The sequence below is a fragment of the Typopeltis vanoorti genome, chromosome 15 (assembly GCF_054136105.1).
Source record: "Typopeltis vanoorti isolate ZY-2024b chromosome 15, IOZ_Tvanoo_1.0, whole genome shotgun sequence".
NCBI lineage: Eukaryota > Metazoa > Arthropoda > Arachnida > Uropygi > Thelyphonidae > Typopeltis > Typopeltis vanoorti.
The window spans coordinates 3726978-3748026 of NC_143563.1; the positions used below are offsets into that span (position 1 = coordinate 3726978).

General features: G+C 38.1%; 1 protein-coding gene across 1 annotated transcript in view; it reads right to left on the minus strand.

The window, feature by feature from the left end:
• LOC150098313 (uncharacterized) overlaps positions 1-21049 on the minus strand; it is a 571066-nt gene that overhangs the window by 378076 nt on the left and 171941 nt on the right. The window contains exon 10 of the mRNA XM_090405143.1: positions 1698-1754. Coding sequence (XP_090261269.1) covers positions 1698-1754 — 57 coding nt within the window. The remainder of the gene's footprint in view (positions 1-1697; positions 1755-21049) is intronic.

Here is a 21049-nt window from a genome sequence, read left to right on the forward strand (position 1 = left end):
ATTATCCGATGTGACATCTTCACAAGTTCTACATTGTGGCCCCTAAACTTCAGATCCTTGTCACCACCATCACTCCTAGATCTTTCATCTCCTCTACTTCTATTAAAGTTTCCCCACAAAGTGTATACTTTGCATCCCACCATTGCTTACCAAATTTGAAAACCTTACACTCTGCAACACTGAACCGACAGTTCCACTTATCTGCCCACTCTAATATAACCTCATCAATTGAAAACCAGCAACCAAGTCTGCACAAAGTAGTCCATATGCAGTTTAATCACGGCTTTATACAAAGAAACCATAACCTCTTTGCTTCTGCATGTTTAGTTCCTCCTCATCGTTGCCATAATCCAATGTGATGTTCTTACAATTTTATTAATTTACCCATAAACTTCAAATCTCTGTTCACTGTCATTTCCAGGTCTCTCATCTCTTCTACCTTCTTCAAAATTTCTGCATTAATTGTATAATCAGAATCTCAACATTGCCTACCAAATTTCAAGACCTTGCCATTGCAAAATTAAACTAATTGCTCCATTCAGGCCCACTCATGTATTCTATTGATATCTTTCTGCTCTGCTCCTCACAGGTCTTCCCAATTTTGCATCATTGGCAAACAACTGCATATCTCCAGTTAAGCCTGTCCCAGTATCATTAACATACAAGTTAGCCAATAATAGTCTCATGAGAGCTCTCTATAGGCTATGCTAGTGACCTTCCTTTTTTGGCATACCACTCTCCCCATATATAACCCACTGATATTTATCTGATAACACATATCTATCCAACTTACTAGTATGTTATCCAATCCCATTAGTTTTAACTTAGTTACCACCTTGTTTGTGGGCAATCTTTCAGAGGCCTTTGAAAAATCCAACTGTATGTAATATATTTTCCTTATCCAGGGATACTGTCACCCTGTTACAGTATATAACCAGATTGCTAAAACATGACCTCCTGCTAAGAAACCCATGCTGATCATTAGCATGGGTTTGTTAGAGAATACTGCTATTATCAACACAATTCCTAGTCATCCAAACTCCCTGTTACCTTAATAACAACTCCAGACAAGCAGGTTGGCCTAGAATTTGAAGCATCAGTCTTATTACCTCCTTTTGTGAAGTGGAACAATTTTTCCCACTTTCCACTCCTTTGGTATTTTCCTGTCACAAGACTCATGATAAACATGTGACAAGATATCATATACCCTTTAGAAAGTCTTTTATGACACCCAAACACTTTCCTTGAGGAAAATATTGTATGTCAAAAGCCCTTTTTTTGACACTGAAATAGTGAGAAGTACTTTCAGAAAGTACTGATAGTGTTAACTTACTTAAATGGGAATAAAAATACCACATAATGTAGTATCATTCATAAATCCTCCACCACCACCACCACACATGCATACACAAAAAAAAACTTCACTCAATAAAAACTATAAAGAAATTAACAAGAATATGTCAGATATATTTCAAACTGTCTGGTTGTAAGGCCTATAACATTGACTCTTCGTAGCTGTATTTTTAAGGAAATTACAATGCATTAATCAGATTAATTTTAGTCAACTTATCAAATTGAGACTGCAAAAAACATGTAATGAAATATCATTTGATGACTTGTAGTAAATGAACTAGGATCTAACTATATACTAGAGATAAAAATTCTATTGTTGCTGCTTCATGTCAGATTTTACTCACTTCAGGTCCAACTAATCCAGTCAAGCCCATTGGACCCAATGGGCCTCTCATAGCAAGCTAAGAAAAAAAAATAACAAATTAACTGAATGCAATAAAAATCAATAGTTTCTGAATTATATATTTAGTTTAAATTGTATATGTACATTATTCTGTATTGTACATTATTATTATTATTATTATTATTATTATTATTATTATTATTATTATTATACAATACAGAGCATCAAACAAATAACATAAATGCTTCATCATTAAATTCCTTAAAAAAGTCAACCTGAATTATGAATTTAAATCACTTAGATATTTTTGAAAACTAAGTTATGAAAAAAGAGAACACCAGTACCAATGCAGAACTATTTTCATGTTTACTTAGCATATGTAATCACTGGTATTGCCATATCTCAACTCAAATCACTGTCCATTCATGTTACACTCAATTATCTAATCAGGCCAACTAACTTGACTTTTCTAAACTGCACAGTATGTTCTAACATCAAAATGGCTGACAAACATTGCTTAACTAGTTTATCTCTTTCATAAAGTGTGTGTGCATGTGCATGTGTGTGTGCATGCGTGTGCGTGCATGCATGCATTGGGATGAAGCTTTACACTACTGGAATGGGGAAGCCATGCCCCGTCACTGCAACAGAATAGTTGACTCAACCTCATCATTTTCTGAAATTAAATTCAAGGGTTGTAAACACATACTGCCCATTTATGCAATCTATTCAATCATCTTGTAAGACTGTAACATCTGCTTGACTCTGCATTATACTTCCCAGTTCTGCATCATCTACAAACAGTTGAACATCACAAGATAAACCCATCCCAATATCATTAACATACAAACTGAACAACAATGATACCACAGGAATTGCAAAACTGATTCCTGTAGTAGACCACCTTTCTCTTTCAGGATACTGCAACCCCATACAACTTTCTGATACCTATCTGACATCCAATCACTGATCCAACTCAAAAGTCTGTTATCCAATCCCATCTGTTTCAATTTATTTAAGAGTTTGTTGTGTGGCATTCTATAAAAAGCTTTTGCAAACTTCAAGTACACCACTGTATATGCATCTTCCCTGTCCAAGGTATTTGTCATCTTGTTATAGTACATAAGTAAGTTACTGAACCATGATCTCCCTTTAACACGCCCATGCTGATAACCACAGAGAATATTATTATTATTATTATTATTCAGGCCTCCATGGAGTCAAAAGACTCATCGAGGGAGGTCCCCCCCATAAGAATCACAAAGTCTATCAAACCACTCCTTAAACTCATTGACAGTTCTTGCTCTCAAAACTCCATCAGGCAATGCATTCCATGATTCAACCACCCTCCATGCAAAGAAACCACTGCTCACAGTGTCCTTTCATAATTTCCAGGGATGGCCTCTTTTCATCACTCCTTCCTGATGATCAACAAGCGAAAGAACTCCCCAGTGTCAACCCTGTAACCACCTCTCAACAGTTTAAAAGTCTCAATCATATCACCTCTCCTTCTTCTATCCACCAAACTCTGCAGTCCACATTCCCTCAGCCGATCCTCATAACTATCATTGTTATCCGCCTATGTATCCTTTCCACAGTTAATTTATCCCCTTCAATTCCTGGGGACCAAATCTGAGAACAATAGTCCAAGTGTGGTCTGATCAGGGTCTTATACAACAGAATCATAACTGTTTTATCTCTACAGGTCAGCGTCCTTCTCATTATTGCAGCAATCCTATGTGTTACCTTCACTACCTTTGCAATATGTCCCCTAAATTTCAGGTTTCTATCGATCATCAATCCCAGATTTCTTGTCTCCCCTACTTCCTCCAGTATGACTCCTCCCATAGAGTAAGCAGTGTCCCATCGATGTTTCCCAAACCTCAAGATCTTATATTTTGCTGCATTAAACTGACACCCCCATTAATTTGCCCATCTATCTAGCTTATTCAAATCCTCTTGCAGGACTACAGTATCTGCATTATTACTAATAATCCTTCTTAGCTTCGCATCATCTGCAAACAACTGAATATTCCCTTGGAATCCACTGACAATGTCATCGATATAAAGGTTAAACAATATAGGTCTCAGACCTGTGGGACCCCATTTGTAACCCTCTGCTTCCTTGAAACTGCTCCACCATACACAACTCTCTGATACCTATCGGACAGCCAATCCTGAATCGAGTTGACCAATCTGACATCCAGACCCATGTGCTGCAACTTAAATATCAGCTTATCATGTGGCACCCTGTCAAATGCTTTCGCTAAGTCTAAGAAAATGGCAGTATATGCCTTTCCCTCATCGAATGCTCTTGTAACTTTATCATAATTTATGTCCATACAAGGTAGAGATGCAAGAGGGAAATAGGGCCAGTGATTTTGAGGCAGTATGGTGTGAGATAGAGATGAATAGAATCAAATACTTGGTGGGATGTTGTTATAGACCTGGTAATGTGGATGGTGGTGATAGTGAAAGGTATAGTCAAATAAGCCAAGCAAATAAGAAAAGGGTGATCATTATGGGTGATTTTAATTATGGCAATATAGACTGGAATGAAGAGATAGCAACTGGAAGTAAAGAAAATGAGTTTCTTGAGTTTTTGAGGGATAACTACCTCAGACAGTATGTAACAGAGGGCACACGAGGATTAAGGGTCTTGGATTTGGTCATCTCATCAGAGGATGTAATTATCAATGAGGTATCAAATCATCCACCAATTGGTGAAAGTGACCATGAGGTGATTACTTGGGTGGTTGCCAGCAGTGCAAGGACCCCTGTGAAAAAAGGGTATATGTGGAACTACAAGGGGGGTGATTATGAAGAGCTCAGGAGACAGCTTGCAGGTGTAGCATGGAATGAGGAGTTAACTGGAAAAGAGATCAATGCAGCTTGGGGGATTTTCAAAAAATATTTCGTAGGTGCAATGTCTAAATGTATACCATGGGTGAGAAGATTAAATAAGGTAGGTGGAAGATGGATGAATAAAGAGATTAAGCATGCAATACAGAGAAAAAGGGCATTGTGGAGGCAGCATAAAAGAAGTGGAAGTAACCAATTCCATGAGGTCTACAAAGACCAGGCAAGGAGGGTGACTTGGTTGGTGAGAGTAGCTAAAGAGAGGTATGAACAGCAGTTAGCTAATGAAGCCAAAAAGAATCCCAGGGAGTTCTTTCGATATGTAGCCAGCAAAAGAAAGAATGATTATGGAAGGATGACATTGATTGGAGGAAATGGTATAAAGACAGCTGTTGCAGAATGTGTGGTGGAGATACTTAATGAGCAGTTCATAAAGATCTTTCAATCTTGTGAATGTGACGTCATGGAGAGATTAAGAGCAGTTGATGATGGGGAGGAGAGACTGACTGTAGGTGAGCAAGAGGTGTTTGGGGAGTTGAGTAAACTAGATGTAAATAAGGCTGTGGGACTCGATAATATATCACCGCGTATTCTGAAGGAATGTGCCAGAGAGTTGACACCTGCCTTGACATATTTTTTTAATATGAGTCTTGCACTTGGTCAAGTCCCTAAAGAGTGGAAGGAGGGCAAGATTGTGCCACTTCATAAAGGAGGTGATCGAACTCAAGCATCAAACTATAGGCCTATCTGTGTGTCGGGTGTTGTGGTTAAGTTGTTGGAGAAGCTTGTGAGAACTAGGATCCAGAGTTGGGTTGACAACAATGGTATAATCTTTGATGAACAGCATGGATTTCCTAAAGGGAGGTCGCATTTTAGTAATCTACTTACTTATTACAATAAAGTGACTGCTTCCTTGGACAGAGGAGAAGGATACACAGTAATATACTTAGATTTCGCAAAAGCTTTTGATAGAGTACCTCATGATAAGTTGACAGTCAAACTAGAGCAGATGGGGTTGGATATTAGATCAGTGCATTGGAATGGAGACTGGCTATCTGATAGGAATCAACAAGTCGTGTATGGGGATGCAATATCCAGGAAAAGGAAAGTCACTAGTGGAGTGCCTCAGGGATCTGTTTTAGGGCCATTACTATTTAACTTGTATATTAATGATATTGGCGAAGATTTGTATGGAGATATTCAGTTGTTTGCAGATGATGCAAAGTTGAGACGAACCATAAAAAGTAGTGAAGATGTTGTGGCCTTGCAAGAAGACTTGAATAAATTGAGTGATTGGGCAAGCAAATGGGGATGTGAGTTCAATGTTGCAAAATGTAAGGTTTTAAAATATGGAAAACAAAGATGAGATGCAGAATATATGCTTGGTGAGAATATATTGTTGGAAGTAGAGGAAATAAGAGATCTGGGGGTGATAGTGGATAAGGATCTAAAATTTAGGGGACACATCGCCAAAATTGTGAAGACAACACAAAGACTTCTGGGAATGATGCGGAGGACACTGACGTGTAGAAGTAGGGAGATTCCTGTTGCATTGTATAAGGCTTTGATTAGGCTACACATGGACTATTGTGCCCAGATTTGGTCACCTGGTTTTCAGAAGGATGAAGAGATGTTGGAAAGGGTCCAAAGGCGACTGACTAAGGTAGTTTCTGACCTCTGGAATGTCGAGTATGAGGAAAGATTGAAAAGATGTAATTTGCAGAGACTAGTGGAGAGAAGGAAGAGGGAAGATATGACAGAGACCTACAAGTTGGTAAGGGGTTGTTATAGGATCAATGGTGGAGAGGTTCTACAGAGAATAGTGGGAGATCAGGGGAGAACCAGAGGTCATCCCTGGAAACTGTATAAAGAGGGTGTGAGTAGGGGAGTGAGAGGCAGGTTTTTTTCATGCAGAGTTGTGAGTGATTGGAATGCCTTGCCTGAGAGTGTGGTGTCTGCAAGGAGTTTGAATGTGTTTAAGACGTGGTACGATGAGATGTGTGTGAGATAAAAGGACCTCCTAGATGAGTCTTTGACTCCATGAGGTCTTGTTTAATAATAATAATAATAATAATAAAAGGCTAGCATATTGCTAAAACAAGAGCGCCCCTTCACAAATCCATCTTGACTGTCACGGATAACATTACCCTCATCTGCCAAATGCTGTATACGGTCCTTCACTACTTTCTCCAAGATCTTAACAACTACTGATGACACACAAACTGGCCTATAATTAGACACTTCCAGTCTGCTACCGCCCTTATGCAATGGCACTATCTTACCTTTCTTCCATTTCATTGACACCTTTCCTGCAGCCAGACTTCATTGAAAACCAGGTCAAAGACATTGTCAGTTCCCTAGTACATTCTCTCAAAACTCGTAGTGAAATACTATCCAGTCCCACAGCTTTACTGATATCCAGAGTACTCAGTATTTGAAACACACTCTCCTCCTGTACCTCTAAACCTCGAACCTGGCCAATCCCTCTAGCATTAAAACTGACTGCTCAAGGATGAAATACTCCAATAAAGTGTTCACTGAACAATTCCACAATGTCCTCTGCACGGTCACTCTATTCCAATTTTTATCCCACAATATCATTCTTCCACAGCTATTTCTCCTCCTACTGGCCACATATCTAAAAAATTCCCTAGGATTTTCTTTGGATCTTAGAGCCAATCTCCTCTCATATTCCAGTTTCATCTTCCTTACCATACTAGTTACTCTTCTGGCCTGTGTCTTATACTCTTCATGCATCTTCTCTTCACCTGTCTCCTTATATCTCTTCAATAGCCTCTTTTTCGCATGCAATTCCTGTTTAATATTGTTTGTCATCCACTTAACTCCAAATTGTGTCCTCTTCTTCACTCGTGGTATACAACTTACCATTGCTGCTAACAAATATTCTTTCACAATTTCCCACACACTAATGATATCCCAGCCTTCCAATTCCTCCCTCCATTAAACTTCCCGAAGTTGACGTCTAAGACTATTATAATCACCTGCATTATAATTCCACATAAGTTCCCGTCTCTTTGATACTCCTGCGTGTCTATTCATTTTCCAAGTCAAAACCATATGGTTACTCTCTCCAACTGCTGGAAGAAATGTCATCTCAGTTATTATCAACTCTTCTGATGCTATGACCAAATCCAAAACTCTTGAACCTCTTGTTCCCTCTATTACATGTTGGCTAAGACATGTGTCCCTCAGGAATTGTAGAAATTCCATTCACTTCTTGCTACATGCATCTTCCTCTGCCCAATTTATACTACTGTAGTAAAAATCTCCCATAACAATCATTCTTCTTGCACTTGCCAAACTCAACTGTCTAAACATGTCCTGGTCCCCACCCTCTGTGCTCTGGGTCTGTAGCAACACCCCACTAAATATCCTGTCTTATCCACCTCTACCTCACACCATATGCTTTCAAAATCATTAGTGCCACTGCCTTCCAAAGTCTCCACTCTTAGAGGACATGTCCTCTGCACGTCACTTATCATAAGCAGTACTCTACCACCGTGCTTTCCCTTCCTATCCTGCCGAAAAATGCTGTACCCAGTGATTTCTATTCCTGTTATTATATCCTCTTCTGTCAACCATGTCTCAGTGATCTCAATAATTTTTGGCCAGGCTGATGCTATCTGCGCCACCAATTCCTCTCCTTTATTCCAGATTCTCCTGGCATTAGTATAAAGCATATAAATGCTTTTGTTCCTATATCCAGCATTATTCCCTCTGGACTCCACTGGGCTCAGTGTACTGCTGGAACTCTCTCCAGTGTCTTCATCACAACTCCAGATATACATGGCCTATAATTTAAGCTATAGCCTCATCACTACTTTATGCAGTGGAATAATTTTACCTTCCTTTCACTCCCATGTAACCTGTACTGTTGCAAGACTCTTATTAAATTGGCATGCCGGTCTTCTTCTTCTTCAGCTGCTCCCATTTCTACATGGGACCACTGATTCTGATTTTCCAGTGGTTTCTGTTGCAGACTGCATCTTTGTCCAAGCTTTTTTTCCACAATTCTTCTCAACTGTTTCTCAAGTATACTTGCATAGATCTTGCCAGGAACACTCAGTAGGGAAATACCTCTGTAATTCTCACATGCAGTTTTATTTCCTTTTTTTATATATGGGTACTATTAGAGCTCTACTCCAATCATCAGGCTTTCTGAACTATGCAGTGTAGCTACTGTAAGACTTTTATACCACCGTACTTCAGCATTTCTGGTCGAATATCATCTACTCCTGCTGCCTTTCCACATTTCAAGCCTTTCATGGCTTTTTCTACTTCAAGTATGGATATGTATTCCTGACTGAGTGTTTTTTACCACTGTGCTATCACTGCTTGTTTCATTTAGCAATTTTTCAAAGTCATTACTCCATACTTCAAGGATATCTTTTTCTCCCATTTTCATGTCACCTTTGTCATCTCTAACTCCTTTTACAGCACTCTTTCCTCCATTTCTATGCTTCTTCAACAACCTCCAGAATATCGTACCACCTTCTGGATATTTATTTTCTAATTTCTTGCCAAAGTCCTACAATGACTTTTGTTTAGCTAGTTTTACAAAGTGTTTCACTTTCTTACATTTGTCTCTGTATTCTCTAAGAGCAAAAGCTGACTTATTTGGCAGGAACTTTTGATATGCTTTCTTCTTTTCGTTCACTGCCTCTTGAACTTCTGTGTCCACCATGTAGTTCTTATTTTTCCATCCTTGCAGACAAACTCACCACATACCTCTCTGGCTGAATCAATCAAGGTTTTCTTCAAGGCTTGCCACTGAATCTCTAAGGTTTTTTTCCTTTCTCAAACTCTTTTATTTTTTCTTCAATAATCTTTGTGTAGTTCATATCTGAGAGCTGCTCAACTTTTATTCATTTTAATATTTTCTTACATGTTATTCTTTTCAATATGAAATTCAATTTTATCCTGCTCAAGACTAAATAGTGATCACTTCCAATTTCAAATCCTCTGTACACTCTAGTGTATACTGCACCAGGGAGAAAACATCACTATCAACAATAACATAGTCAATGAGATTTTTCTTATTCCTTGCTTCTTCTCTCCATGTGAATTTGTGCACATTTTTATGTTGGAACATGGTGTTAGTAATAACCAATCCATGTCCTGAGCAGAAATCACAGGTATTTGCCATTATTATTAGCTTTGCTCTTTTCTCCAAATTTTCCGAAAATATTTTTGTATGTCTAACAATCATTTCCTACTCTGCTATTTAGATCCCCAACAACGACCAACATTTCCTTTTTCATTGTGTCAGTTGCTTTTTCTAAAGCATCAAAAAATTCCTCCACTTTTACCTTACTAGAACCTTCTGTTTGACCATAGGCACAAATAAGTCTCATTGTCCGATTCCACATTCTGATATTAGCCCACATCACTCTACTTGATTCTGCCTGCCATTCAAGAAGATTAGCCTTGTATTTTGTGTTGAATACTATGGCTACTTCTTCTTTTCCTTGATTGTCATTTCTTGAATATAACATTTTGTATTTATTGCTCAGAAAGATCTCACCAGTTTTTGTCTTTTTAGTTTCAGTCACCCCTATTATGTCGATCTGGTAATTATCTAATTCTTCAGCTAGCTCCATTTCTTTGCCATTCAGGCTTCTTATGTTGATAGTACCAATCTTTAACTCTGGTGATGTTGAGTTGGGGTGTGTGCTTCAGATTTGTTCCAGTAGCTGACTTTTCGCTGTTCGCCCTGGTTCTCGGGCGAAAATAAAGGGGGCCTTTGTTTAACCAGGCGACGCCCCAGCTGGCATGAAATTTTATCATGTTGTACTATCATTTTGTATATTGGTTTAAGCCAATAAGAATACAATTTGGTCAGCTAAATCCCAAGTAATAGTAATAATAAAATCCTACTGAGTTCTTTTGATATGTGGCAAGTAGAAGAAATAATGTCTATGGCAATGTGATGCTAATTGATGACACTGGCAGGTTGGTAACCAATACAAAGGATATACTTGAAGTACTCAATGATCAATTCATCAGTGTATTCCATCCCCATGAAGAAAACATCAGGAGAAGCTTAAGTGTGGAGGGTATCGTAGAGGTGGGACTGATGGTGAATGAGCAGTAAGTACGAGTATGTACGTAAACATCATGCTAATAAAGCAACAGGACTTGACAGTATATTGTCACATATCTTGATGGAATGCTCTATGGAATTAATGGCACCTTTGGCACACTTTTTTAGCATGAATCTCGCAACACTATCATGGAGTGGAACTGAAAGTGATAAAAATTGTTCCACTTCACAAAGAGGAGGATAAGACAGAGGCTACAAATTATAGGCCAGTCTATAGAGGTTATTGTTAGGGTGCAAATGAAATTGGTAAGGACTAGGATTCAAATGTAGGTTGAAAATTGCAGTATTCTTTATGATGGCTAGTATGTTTCAGCAATCTGCTTATGTATTACGACAAGGTGACAAATTCACTTGATAAAGGAGAAGCATTATATGGTAGTGTACTTAGATTTTTGAAAGAATCTTTGATAGACTGGCATATGCATGGGTTTGTTAAGGGGAGATCATGTTTCACTAACTTATGTACTATAACAAAGTGACAAATACCTTGGACAGGGGAAATGCATATACAATGATGTACCTAGATTTGGCAAAGGCTTTTGATAGACTGCCACATGATAAGCTCTTAAATAAATTGAAACAGATGGGATTGGATAACAGACTTCTGAGTTGGATCAGTGACTGGCTGTCAGAAAGGTATCAGAAGTTGTATATAGGGGTGCAGTATCCCGAAAGAGAAAGGTCACTAGCGGTGTACCACAGAGGTCAGTTTTGAGGCCATTGTTGTTCAATTTATATGTTACTGATATTGGATTGGGTTTAACTAGTGATATCCAGCTGTTTGCAGATGATGCGAAACTGGGGAGAGCAATGCAGAGTCAAGCAGATGTTATTGCCTTACAAGTGGACTTGAATAGAATGCATGATTGGGCAGGTAAGTGGAACTATCAGTTCAATGTCGCAAAGTGTAAAGTTTTGAGATTTGGTAAGCAATGATGGGATGCAAAGTATACACTTGATGGGGAAACTTTAATGGAAGTAGAGGAGATGAGAGATCTACGAGTGATTTTTATCAAGGATCTGAAATTCAGGGGCGACATTGCACAAGTTGTGAAGACATCACATTGGATAATGGTAATGATACGGAGGACCCTGACATGCAGAAATAGAGAGGTTATGATTCCATTGTATAAGGCTTTGAGAAGGCCTCATATGGATTATTGTGCTCAGATTTGGTCGCCGCGTTTTCATAGTGACGAGGATATGTTGAGAAGGGTCCAGAGAAGGTTCACAAAGGTCCAGAGAAAGTGCCAAAGTAGTCTTTGGAATGTGGAGTATAAGGACAGATTGAGAGAATGTAAGTTGCAGAGCCTAGTGAATAAGAGGAAGAAGGGGGATATGATTTGAGACAAATAAGCTAGTAAGGGGTTGTTATCGGGCTGACATGGAAGAAATTTTTTATAGAATGGGAGAGGGGAGTAGAACAAGTGCCATCACTGGAAACTGTATAAGGAGAGTGTGAAGAGAGGAGTAGGTTCTTTGCATGGAGGGTGGTTGGTGAGTAGAATGCATTGCCTGAGTGTGCTGTGGATGTAGACACATTGAATCAGTTTAAGGCACGGTTGGATGAGCATTGTGTGTAATAGTGTGACCTCCCACAATGAGTCTGACTCCATGGAGGTCAAATGTTAATAATAATAATAATATGGTAAGCTAGTAGCTCATAGTTAGATAAAGGACACCTACTAGATGACAAGCTAGTAGCTCTCTTTATTGAGTGAATTTGAAACATGACCTTCCCCTAACAAACTCACTCAATAATAGATATGTATATAGAGTGAAGTACTTGAATTTTTCAAAGGCCTTTAGTAGACTGCCATATGACAAGCTAGTAGCTCTTCTTTATTGAGTGAATTAATTACCTTGTTGTAATATGTAAACAGATTTCTGAAAAAACATGACCTCCACCTAATAATTCATACTGACCATCATAAATAATAGTGCTCTTATCACAACCCACTTCTGAATCCTAGTCCTCACCAATTTCTCTAACACTTAAACTAAAAACTCCAGCTACACAGATTGGCCTATAATTTGTAGTCTCAGTTCTATTCCTCCCACTTCTGTGAAGTGGAACAATTTTTCCCACTTTCCATTCCTCTGGGACTACTCTGTTGCAAGACTCGTATTAAACAGGTGTGCCAGATGTGTCAATAATTCCACAGAGCATTCCCTTAAGATACACGGCAATGTGCTGTCAAATCCTAATGCCTTATTAACATCAAGATTATTTAATTCCTCACATAATTCCTGCTCATTTACCATCAGTCTCTTCTCCACAATACCCTTTACACTTAAGCTTCTCTGATGAAACAGATGGAATTAGACTAGTAAGTTGGATATCTGACTGGTATCAGCAGGTTAAGTATGGAGGAGTGGTATCCCAAAAGAGGAAGGTCACTAATGAAGTGCCACAGGCATCTCTTCTAGGACCATTATTGTTTAACTTGCATTTTAATAACATTAGGACTGGCTTAACTGGTGATGTGCAACCATTTGCCAATGATGAACAAAGTCGGGAAGAGCTATGAAAAGTAGAGCAGAAGTTGTGGCCTTGCAGGAGGATCTGAATAGACTATGTGAGTGGACAAATGAGTGGAGCTATGAGATTAATGTTGCAATAGCCAAGGTCTTGGCAAAGTTGAGAAGTAGAGTATATTAATGAAGAAATTTTGAAGGAGGATAAAAAAATAAGAATTCTGGAAGTTATGGTGGACAGATACTTAAATTTAGGAGTCACATTGCTAAAACTGTAAGCGCATCACAATGTATTACAGCAATAATTATCAGGTCATGGAGATGCAGAAGCAAAGAAGTTATGGATCCATTTGTATGAGGCTTTGATCAGGCCACATATGAACTACTGTGTGCTGCATGGCCTTGGTAGCCTGGTTTTTGTTAATGAGGATGTATTATAGAGGGTCCAAAGAGGATTTACTAAGTTAGTTTCAGGTCTATGGAATGTCAGATGCAAGGAGGACTGAGGGTGAGTTGGTGAATGTTGTTTGCTTGTTGGATATGTGATAGGAAAGTAGAATGGGGATTACATTTGCAAAGAACTTCAGTTATCTTTTCGAATATGTCCTGGATGTTAGGGATGGTAATGTTTTTTTTGTAATTTGTGTGTTAGTCATGGGAGGAATGGGGGGGGGGGAGCATGCCATATTTTGTCACTGGCTTAAATTTCCATTTTTATTTCTATCAGGATATCCCTCTCATCCAACAATTTTTCACTTATTTCGACAATTTTTAGATGGATATACTGAATCAATGAAACAATTTCGTCTTCGTTATTTCTGATGATATTGACATAAATAAATAACCACAGCAGTTCACTTTTAAGTCTTTAACCGCTCCCACCCATGCCACCTATTGGTTGTGATTTCCCCACACCTCAAATATTTTTCAGACTGAACTGCTCCCCTACATCCCCCATACATACATTCTCTACTACTTTCAATATTCATTCTCTTTATGCCATGTCTGTCTCTCCACCCTGACATCCCCATTTTACTTTCCATGTTGCATTCCTGTTCTCTCATCCTCTCTTGAACTACTATTTCCATTAACATGCACTTCAGCCTTACCTGATCCAATCTCCTGATTTTTTGCTCACATTGCTCACTGCACTTCCTTCCAGCACAGTCTCTCCATTTGACTAACACCAAATCCACTTAAACATAATCACTTTTGTACAAATCCATCCTTCGCTCAAATGCATTCCACACATTTACCGACTGCACCCTCCTTTCTCCTCACACACAATCTGCCAACATATTCATAATTCTTGCTTTCCATCTCATCTCATCATTGTCATACCTTGGCAACACACTGACAACCTTTCCTACCACATTTTTATCTTACACTCTCCTCATTAACTGCCTGATATAAATGCTCAATTTGAGGATGAGGGAAGATATCCATCTAAGCAAACAAACAAACAAACAGAATTGACTTGCACTACTTTGAGGGTCAGCTAGACTCGCAATACGTGCAGGCGCAAACTTGACTTGTTTGTCTGTTTGCTTACTTGGGAAATGGAGTTAAACCAGGTTTAAAATAGCTTGGTGTCTTTAACATTTATTATACCCAAGGTAAAATATTTTCTACATTTATATCTCATCCAGAGATTTTTATTTAATAAGGTTAAAACACCGTATGGTAACTTGTTCTGGTAAAAAAACTTATAAGCTCTGTATTACTAAAATCTTGGTATTTCTAGCCTGGCTCCCACTGATGAGACCTCAATAAAGGTTGAAACTGGTCTGGGTAGTGGCCCCTTGCCTTTAATACATGGCATCATACATCTCCTCAAGGAGATGGACTGTGTATTAAGGGAAAATATTAATAATAGTGATCAGAGCTTATTCTACCTTTACCATAAGTTGCCTTGACTTGCACTGCTTTGAGGGTCACCTAGACTCGCAATATGTGCAGGCGCAAACTTGACTTGTTTGTCTGTTTGCTTACTTGGGAAATGGAGTAAAATATATATATACACCCCATATATATATATATATACACCCCATATATATATATATATATATATATATATGGGGTGCTTAAGGGTCAAAGCTGTATAACTGAGAGGAGAACTCCACATAGCCTTTCAAGGAATGCGAACCGACCGGGGCTTCTGACCTAATGTCCAATCCTCACCTACTCATGGTGCACCCTGTCGGGTATCTTCTTTGATACTGAATGAACGAGGATGGGCTGGCAATTTGGGATTTAGCCGACCAAATTGTATTCTTATTGGTTAAACCAAAATAAAAAATGATGGTACAACATGACAAAATTTCATGCCGGCTGAGGCGTCGCCCGGTTAAACAAGGCCCCCGTTGTTTTCGCCAGGGAACCAGGGCGAACAGCGAAAGTCAGCTACTGGAACAAATCTGAAAACAAACCCCAACTCAACTTCACCAGAGTTAAAGATCGGTACTATCAATGTAAGAAGCCTGAATGGCAAAGAAACGGAGCTAGCTTAGGAATTAGATAAGTACCAGATCAACATAATAGGGGTGACTGAAACAAAAAAGACCAAAACTTGTGAGATCTTGCTGAGCAATAAATACAAAATGTTATACTCAGGCAATGACAATCAAGGAAAAGAAGGAGTAGCCATAGTATTCAACACAAAATACGAGGCTAATCTTCTTGAATGGCAGTCAGTCTCAAGTAGAGTAATGTGGGCAAATATGAGAATGGAGAACTGGACAATGAGACTTATTTGTGCCTATGGTCCCACAGAAGATTCTATTAAGGTAGAAGTGGAGGAATTTTTTGACACTTTAGAAAAAGCAACTGACACAATGAAAAAGGAAAAGTTGGTCCTTGTTGGGGATCTAAATAGTAGAGTAGGAAATGATTGTGAGACATACAAAAATATTTCGGGAAAATTTGGAGAAAAGAGCAAAGCTAATAATAATGGCAAATATCTGTTGGATTTCTGCTCAGGACATGGACTGGTTATTACTAACACCATGTTCCAACATAAAAATGTGCACAAATTCACATGGAGAGAAGAGGCTAGGAATAAGAAAAGTCTCATTGACTATGTTATTGTTGATAATAATGTTTTCTCCCTGGTGCAGGACACCAGAGTGTACAGAGGATTTGAAATTGGAAGTGATCACTATTTAGTCTTAAGCAGGATTTCAATATGAAATTCTTTTGAATTTCATATTGAAAAGAATAACATGTAAGAAAGTTTTAAAGCGAATAAAAGTTGAGCAGTTCTCAGATGTGAACTGTAGGCTAAAATACAGAAAGATTATTGAAAAGAAAATGAAAGAGTTTGAGAACAGGAATCAAACCTTGGAGATTCAGTGGCAAACTCTGAAGAAAACATTGATTGATTCTGCCAGAGAGGCATGTGGTGAGGTTGTATGCAAGGATAAAAAAATCAAAACTCCCTGGTGGACACAGGAAGTTAATGAGGCAGTGAAGGAAAAGAAGAAAGCATATCAAAAGTTCCTGGCAAATAAGTCAGCTTTTACTCTTACAGAATACAGAGACAAATGTAAGAAAACTAAACAGTGTGTAAAACTAGCTAAACAAAAGTCATGGGAGGACTTTGGCAAGAATATAGAAAATAAATATCAAGAAGGTGGCAAAATATTCTGGAGGTTGTTGAAGAAGCTTAGGAATGGAGGAAAGAGTGCTGTAAAAGAAGTTAGAGATGATAAAGGTGACATGAAAACGGTAGAAAAAGATATCCTTGAAGTATGGAGTAATTACTTTGAAAAACTGCTAAATGAAACAAGCAGTGATGACAGCACAGTGATAAAAAACACTGAGCAGGCATGCAGTCAGGAATACATATCCATACTTGAAGTAGAAAAAGCCATGAAAGGCTTGAAATGTGGAAGGGCAGCAGGAGTAGATGATATTCGACCAGAAATGTGGGGTATGGTGGTATAAAAGTCTTACAGTGGCTGCACTGCATAGTTCAGAAAGCCTGGACAGCGGGACGAATTCCCGATGATTGAAGTAGAGCTCTCATAGTACCCATATATAAAAAGGGAAATAAAACTGAATGTGAGAATTACAGAGGTATTTCCCTACTGAGTGTTCCTGGCAAGATCTATGCAAGTATACTTGGGAAACAGTTGAGAAGAATTGTGGAAGAAAAGCTTGGTGAAGAACAAGCTGGATTCAGACCAAATAGAGGCTGTCAGGATCAGATTTTCACTGTACAACAAATAGTCGAGAAAGCATGGGAATATAACAAAGATCTGTATTTAAGTTTTGTCGATTTGGAAAAGGCATATGACAAGGTGCCAAGAGAGAAGCTATTCAATATGCTGCAGTTATATGGTGTCAATGGGGCATTATATCAAGCAATACTTAATCTTTATTTGAGTTGTAAGTCAGCAGTTAGAATTGAAGGAAGTATAGGAAGATGGTTTAATGTTAAATCTGGTGTGAGACAAGATGTACATTATCCCCTCTGTTATTCATTATCTATATGGATCACATTATAAAGGAAAGTGGTATTAAACCTGATATCGAAATTGGAGATGTTAATGTCAGCTCTTTGCTTTATGCGGATGATGTTATACTTCTAAATAAATCCGCTACAAGTCTGCAAGATTCTCTGACTAAATTGAATAGCAGTTGTAATAGATATGGTATGAAGTTCAGCAATAAAAAGACAAAGACAATGAAAATAGGCAGAATCATTGAAAATGTCAACTGTGTTGTGAATGGAGAACCTGTGGAACAAGTAAAACAATTCAGCTACTTAGGCACGATTTTTACTGAAGATGGTAAATTAAATATAGAAATAGACAACAGAATCAGCAAAGCTGGTATGGTGGAAAGTCAATTGAATAAATTCATATGGAATAAGAGAGAAATTAGTCGGAACACTAAATTATCTGTATACAAGAGAGTGTTCAAACCAGTTTTAACTTATGGATCTGAGAGCTGGGTCAGAAGTAAAACACTTGACCAAAGACTAGAGACCGCAGATATGAGAGTCCTGAGAAAGATTAGAGGCGTGAACAGATGGCATCAATGGCAATGTCATAAAAAAAATGAGGATATTAGGAAAGAACTTGACATTGTCAGCATCCAAGAATGCATTAGCAGAGCTAATCTCAGGTGGTATGGTCACTTAAATAGAATGGGAGAGGAAAGATTAGTAAAACAAGTGTTCTCTGCCAGGTTGGCAGGAAAACGACCCAGAGGAAGACCAAGATATAGGTGGATTGATACGGTACAAAGTGCCTTAGATGATAGAAATATAAGATCTGATAATGTTGGAGTCTTGACAAGTAACAGACTGATTTGGAGGAAAATTGTAGATAGGAAGTTAGTAATGATGTAATTTTTTCATGTAGTACTGTCATATCCTGTACACCCCTTGAGGGTACATGGCAGGAATTTGATGATGATGATGATGATGATATATATATATATAATACCAAGGTTTTAGTAATACAGAACCTTATCAACTTTACCTATACAAGTTGCAACAAGGTGTTATTATTTTTAATAAAAATCTCTGGAGGAGATATAGATGTAAATTAGTTTTTTTACCTTGCGTAATGTATATTAGGGTTACTAAGTAATTTTATAAACTTAGTTATTTTACTCCTAATCCCAAGTAAGCAAACAGTTAAGTTTGCGCCTGAACGTAGTTCAAGTCTAAAGGTGGTGCAACTCATAGTAAAGGTGGGAAAATACTAAGAGTAGTGATCAGAGCTTTTCCCACCTTTACTATGAGTTGCACCACCTTTAGACTTGAACTACGTTCAGGCGCAAACTTAACTGTTTGCTTACTTGGGATTAGGAGTAAAATAACTAAGTTTATAAAATTCCTTAGTAACCCTAATATACATTACCCAAGGTAAAAAAACTAATTTACATATATATATACTTACATACTTACAGAGTCTCACTTGCTTTTGTGTTGTCATTTACTTTTTTCCCTTACATGGTCTAACTCACTTTCATTCCATGATTCATAGTCTTTTACATAAGTAGTTATGCTAGTTTTCATTCCGTTAGTCTATTTTGGATAACTCATATTCCAACAAAATACTTTATACACACCATCTCTTGTTTTATGTTCAATCTCTATTACAAATGCATCCTCCACATTCCATGATACAATTATACAGCACTCATGACAACAAACCATTTTCAAAAAATCAATGGCATTAATTGTATTTGATGGTCCACTATTAATCATGCAGATCTCATTCATGTTCTCATTTGTCGCTCAACAGAAGAAATGAAAATTTAGTAAAGACCATCTGTAACCAACCAGAGAGCTCCACAATTATGTAGTTATACTAATCCATCAAATATGAATGCAAAATTTACTAAAATGTAATCAATAATGCCAGGTACTAAACAAAATACTATTATTATTATTATTGTTATTATTATTATAATAAATTTAGTTTAATCCTTTATCCAAGTGTGAGCAAACAAAGTTTGCGCCTGAAAGTATCTTCAGGACTGGGGTAAGGTGGTACAACACCAGGACGACTCCTTGCAAAGGTGGAGCAAGCTACCAACACTCCTATCTCAGTATCTCTCATAATGCAAAACACATCTCCTTGCAGATATGTCTAATGTTATGCATTAAGGGAAGGGCCACTACCCAGACTAGTTTCGACCTTTATTGAGGTCTCTTCAGTGGGAGCTGGTCGAAACTAGTCTGGGTAGTGGCCCTTCCCTTAATGCATAACATTAGACATATCTGCAAGGAGATGTATTTTGCATTATGAGAGATACTGAGATAGGAGTATTGGTAGCTTGCTCCACCTTTGCAAGGAGTCGTCCTGGTGTTGTACCACCTTACCCCAGTCCTGAAGATACTTTCAGGCGCAAACTTTGTTTGCTTACACTTGTATAAAGGATTAAACTAAATTTATTATACTCTAACCAAGTGAAAAATACACTTTCAACATCTTTCTCTAAATCCAGTGTTATTATTATTATTATTAGTATCCCAAGACCCCCCATGGAGTCAAAGACTCGTGCAGGAGGTGCTTTTGTCATACACGCAGCTCATCATATGGCACCTTAAACACACCCAAATTCTCTGCAGACACCACATTCTCAGACAAGGCATACCATTCATTCACAAGTTAATGTTCCCTAAATTTCAGATCCTTATCCACTATCACCCCAAGATCTCTTATTTCTTCCACCTCCAACAATATATTAACACCAAACATAAATTCTACATCCCATCCTTGTTTCCCACATTTTAAAAATTTACATTTTGCAACATTGAACTCGCATCCCCTTTCCAGTGCTCATTCATTCAATTTATTCAAGTCTTAGATGAGGCCACATTTTCTCTACTCTTAATAGTTCATCCTAACTGTACATCATCTGCAAACAACTCAATATCTCCATCCAAATCTTCACCAATATCATTAATACACAGGCTAAAAAGCAATGGCCCTAAAAGATATCCCAGAGGAACACCACTAGTGACTTTCCTCTTCCTGGATATTATTCCCTCTCTCCCCCATACACAACTTACTGATACCTATCAGATAGCCAGTCTTCAATGCAATGCACTAATCTAACATCCAACCCTATTCGCTCTAGTTTGACTATCAACTTATCATGCGGTAATCTATCAAAAGCCTTTGCGAAATCTAAGTATATTACTGTATATCCCTCTCCTCTCCAAGGAAGCCATCACCTTATTGTAATAAATAAGTAGAGAGACACTAAAACATGACCTTTCTTTAGCAAATCCATGCTGTCCATCAAAGATAATACCATTGTTTTCAACCCACTTCTGGATCCTAGTTCTCACTAGCTTCTACAACAACTTAACCACAACACTTAACACACAGATAGGCCTATAATTTGATGTTTAGTTCTATCACCTC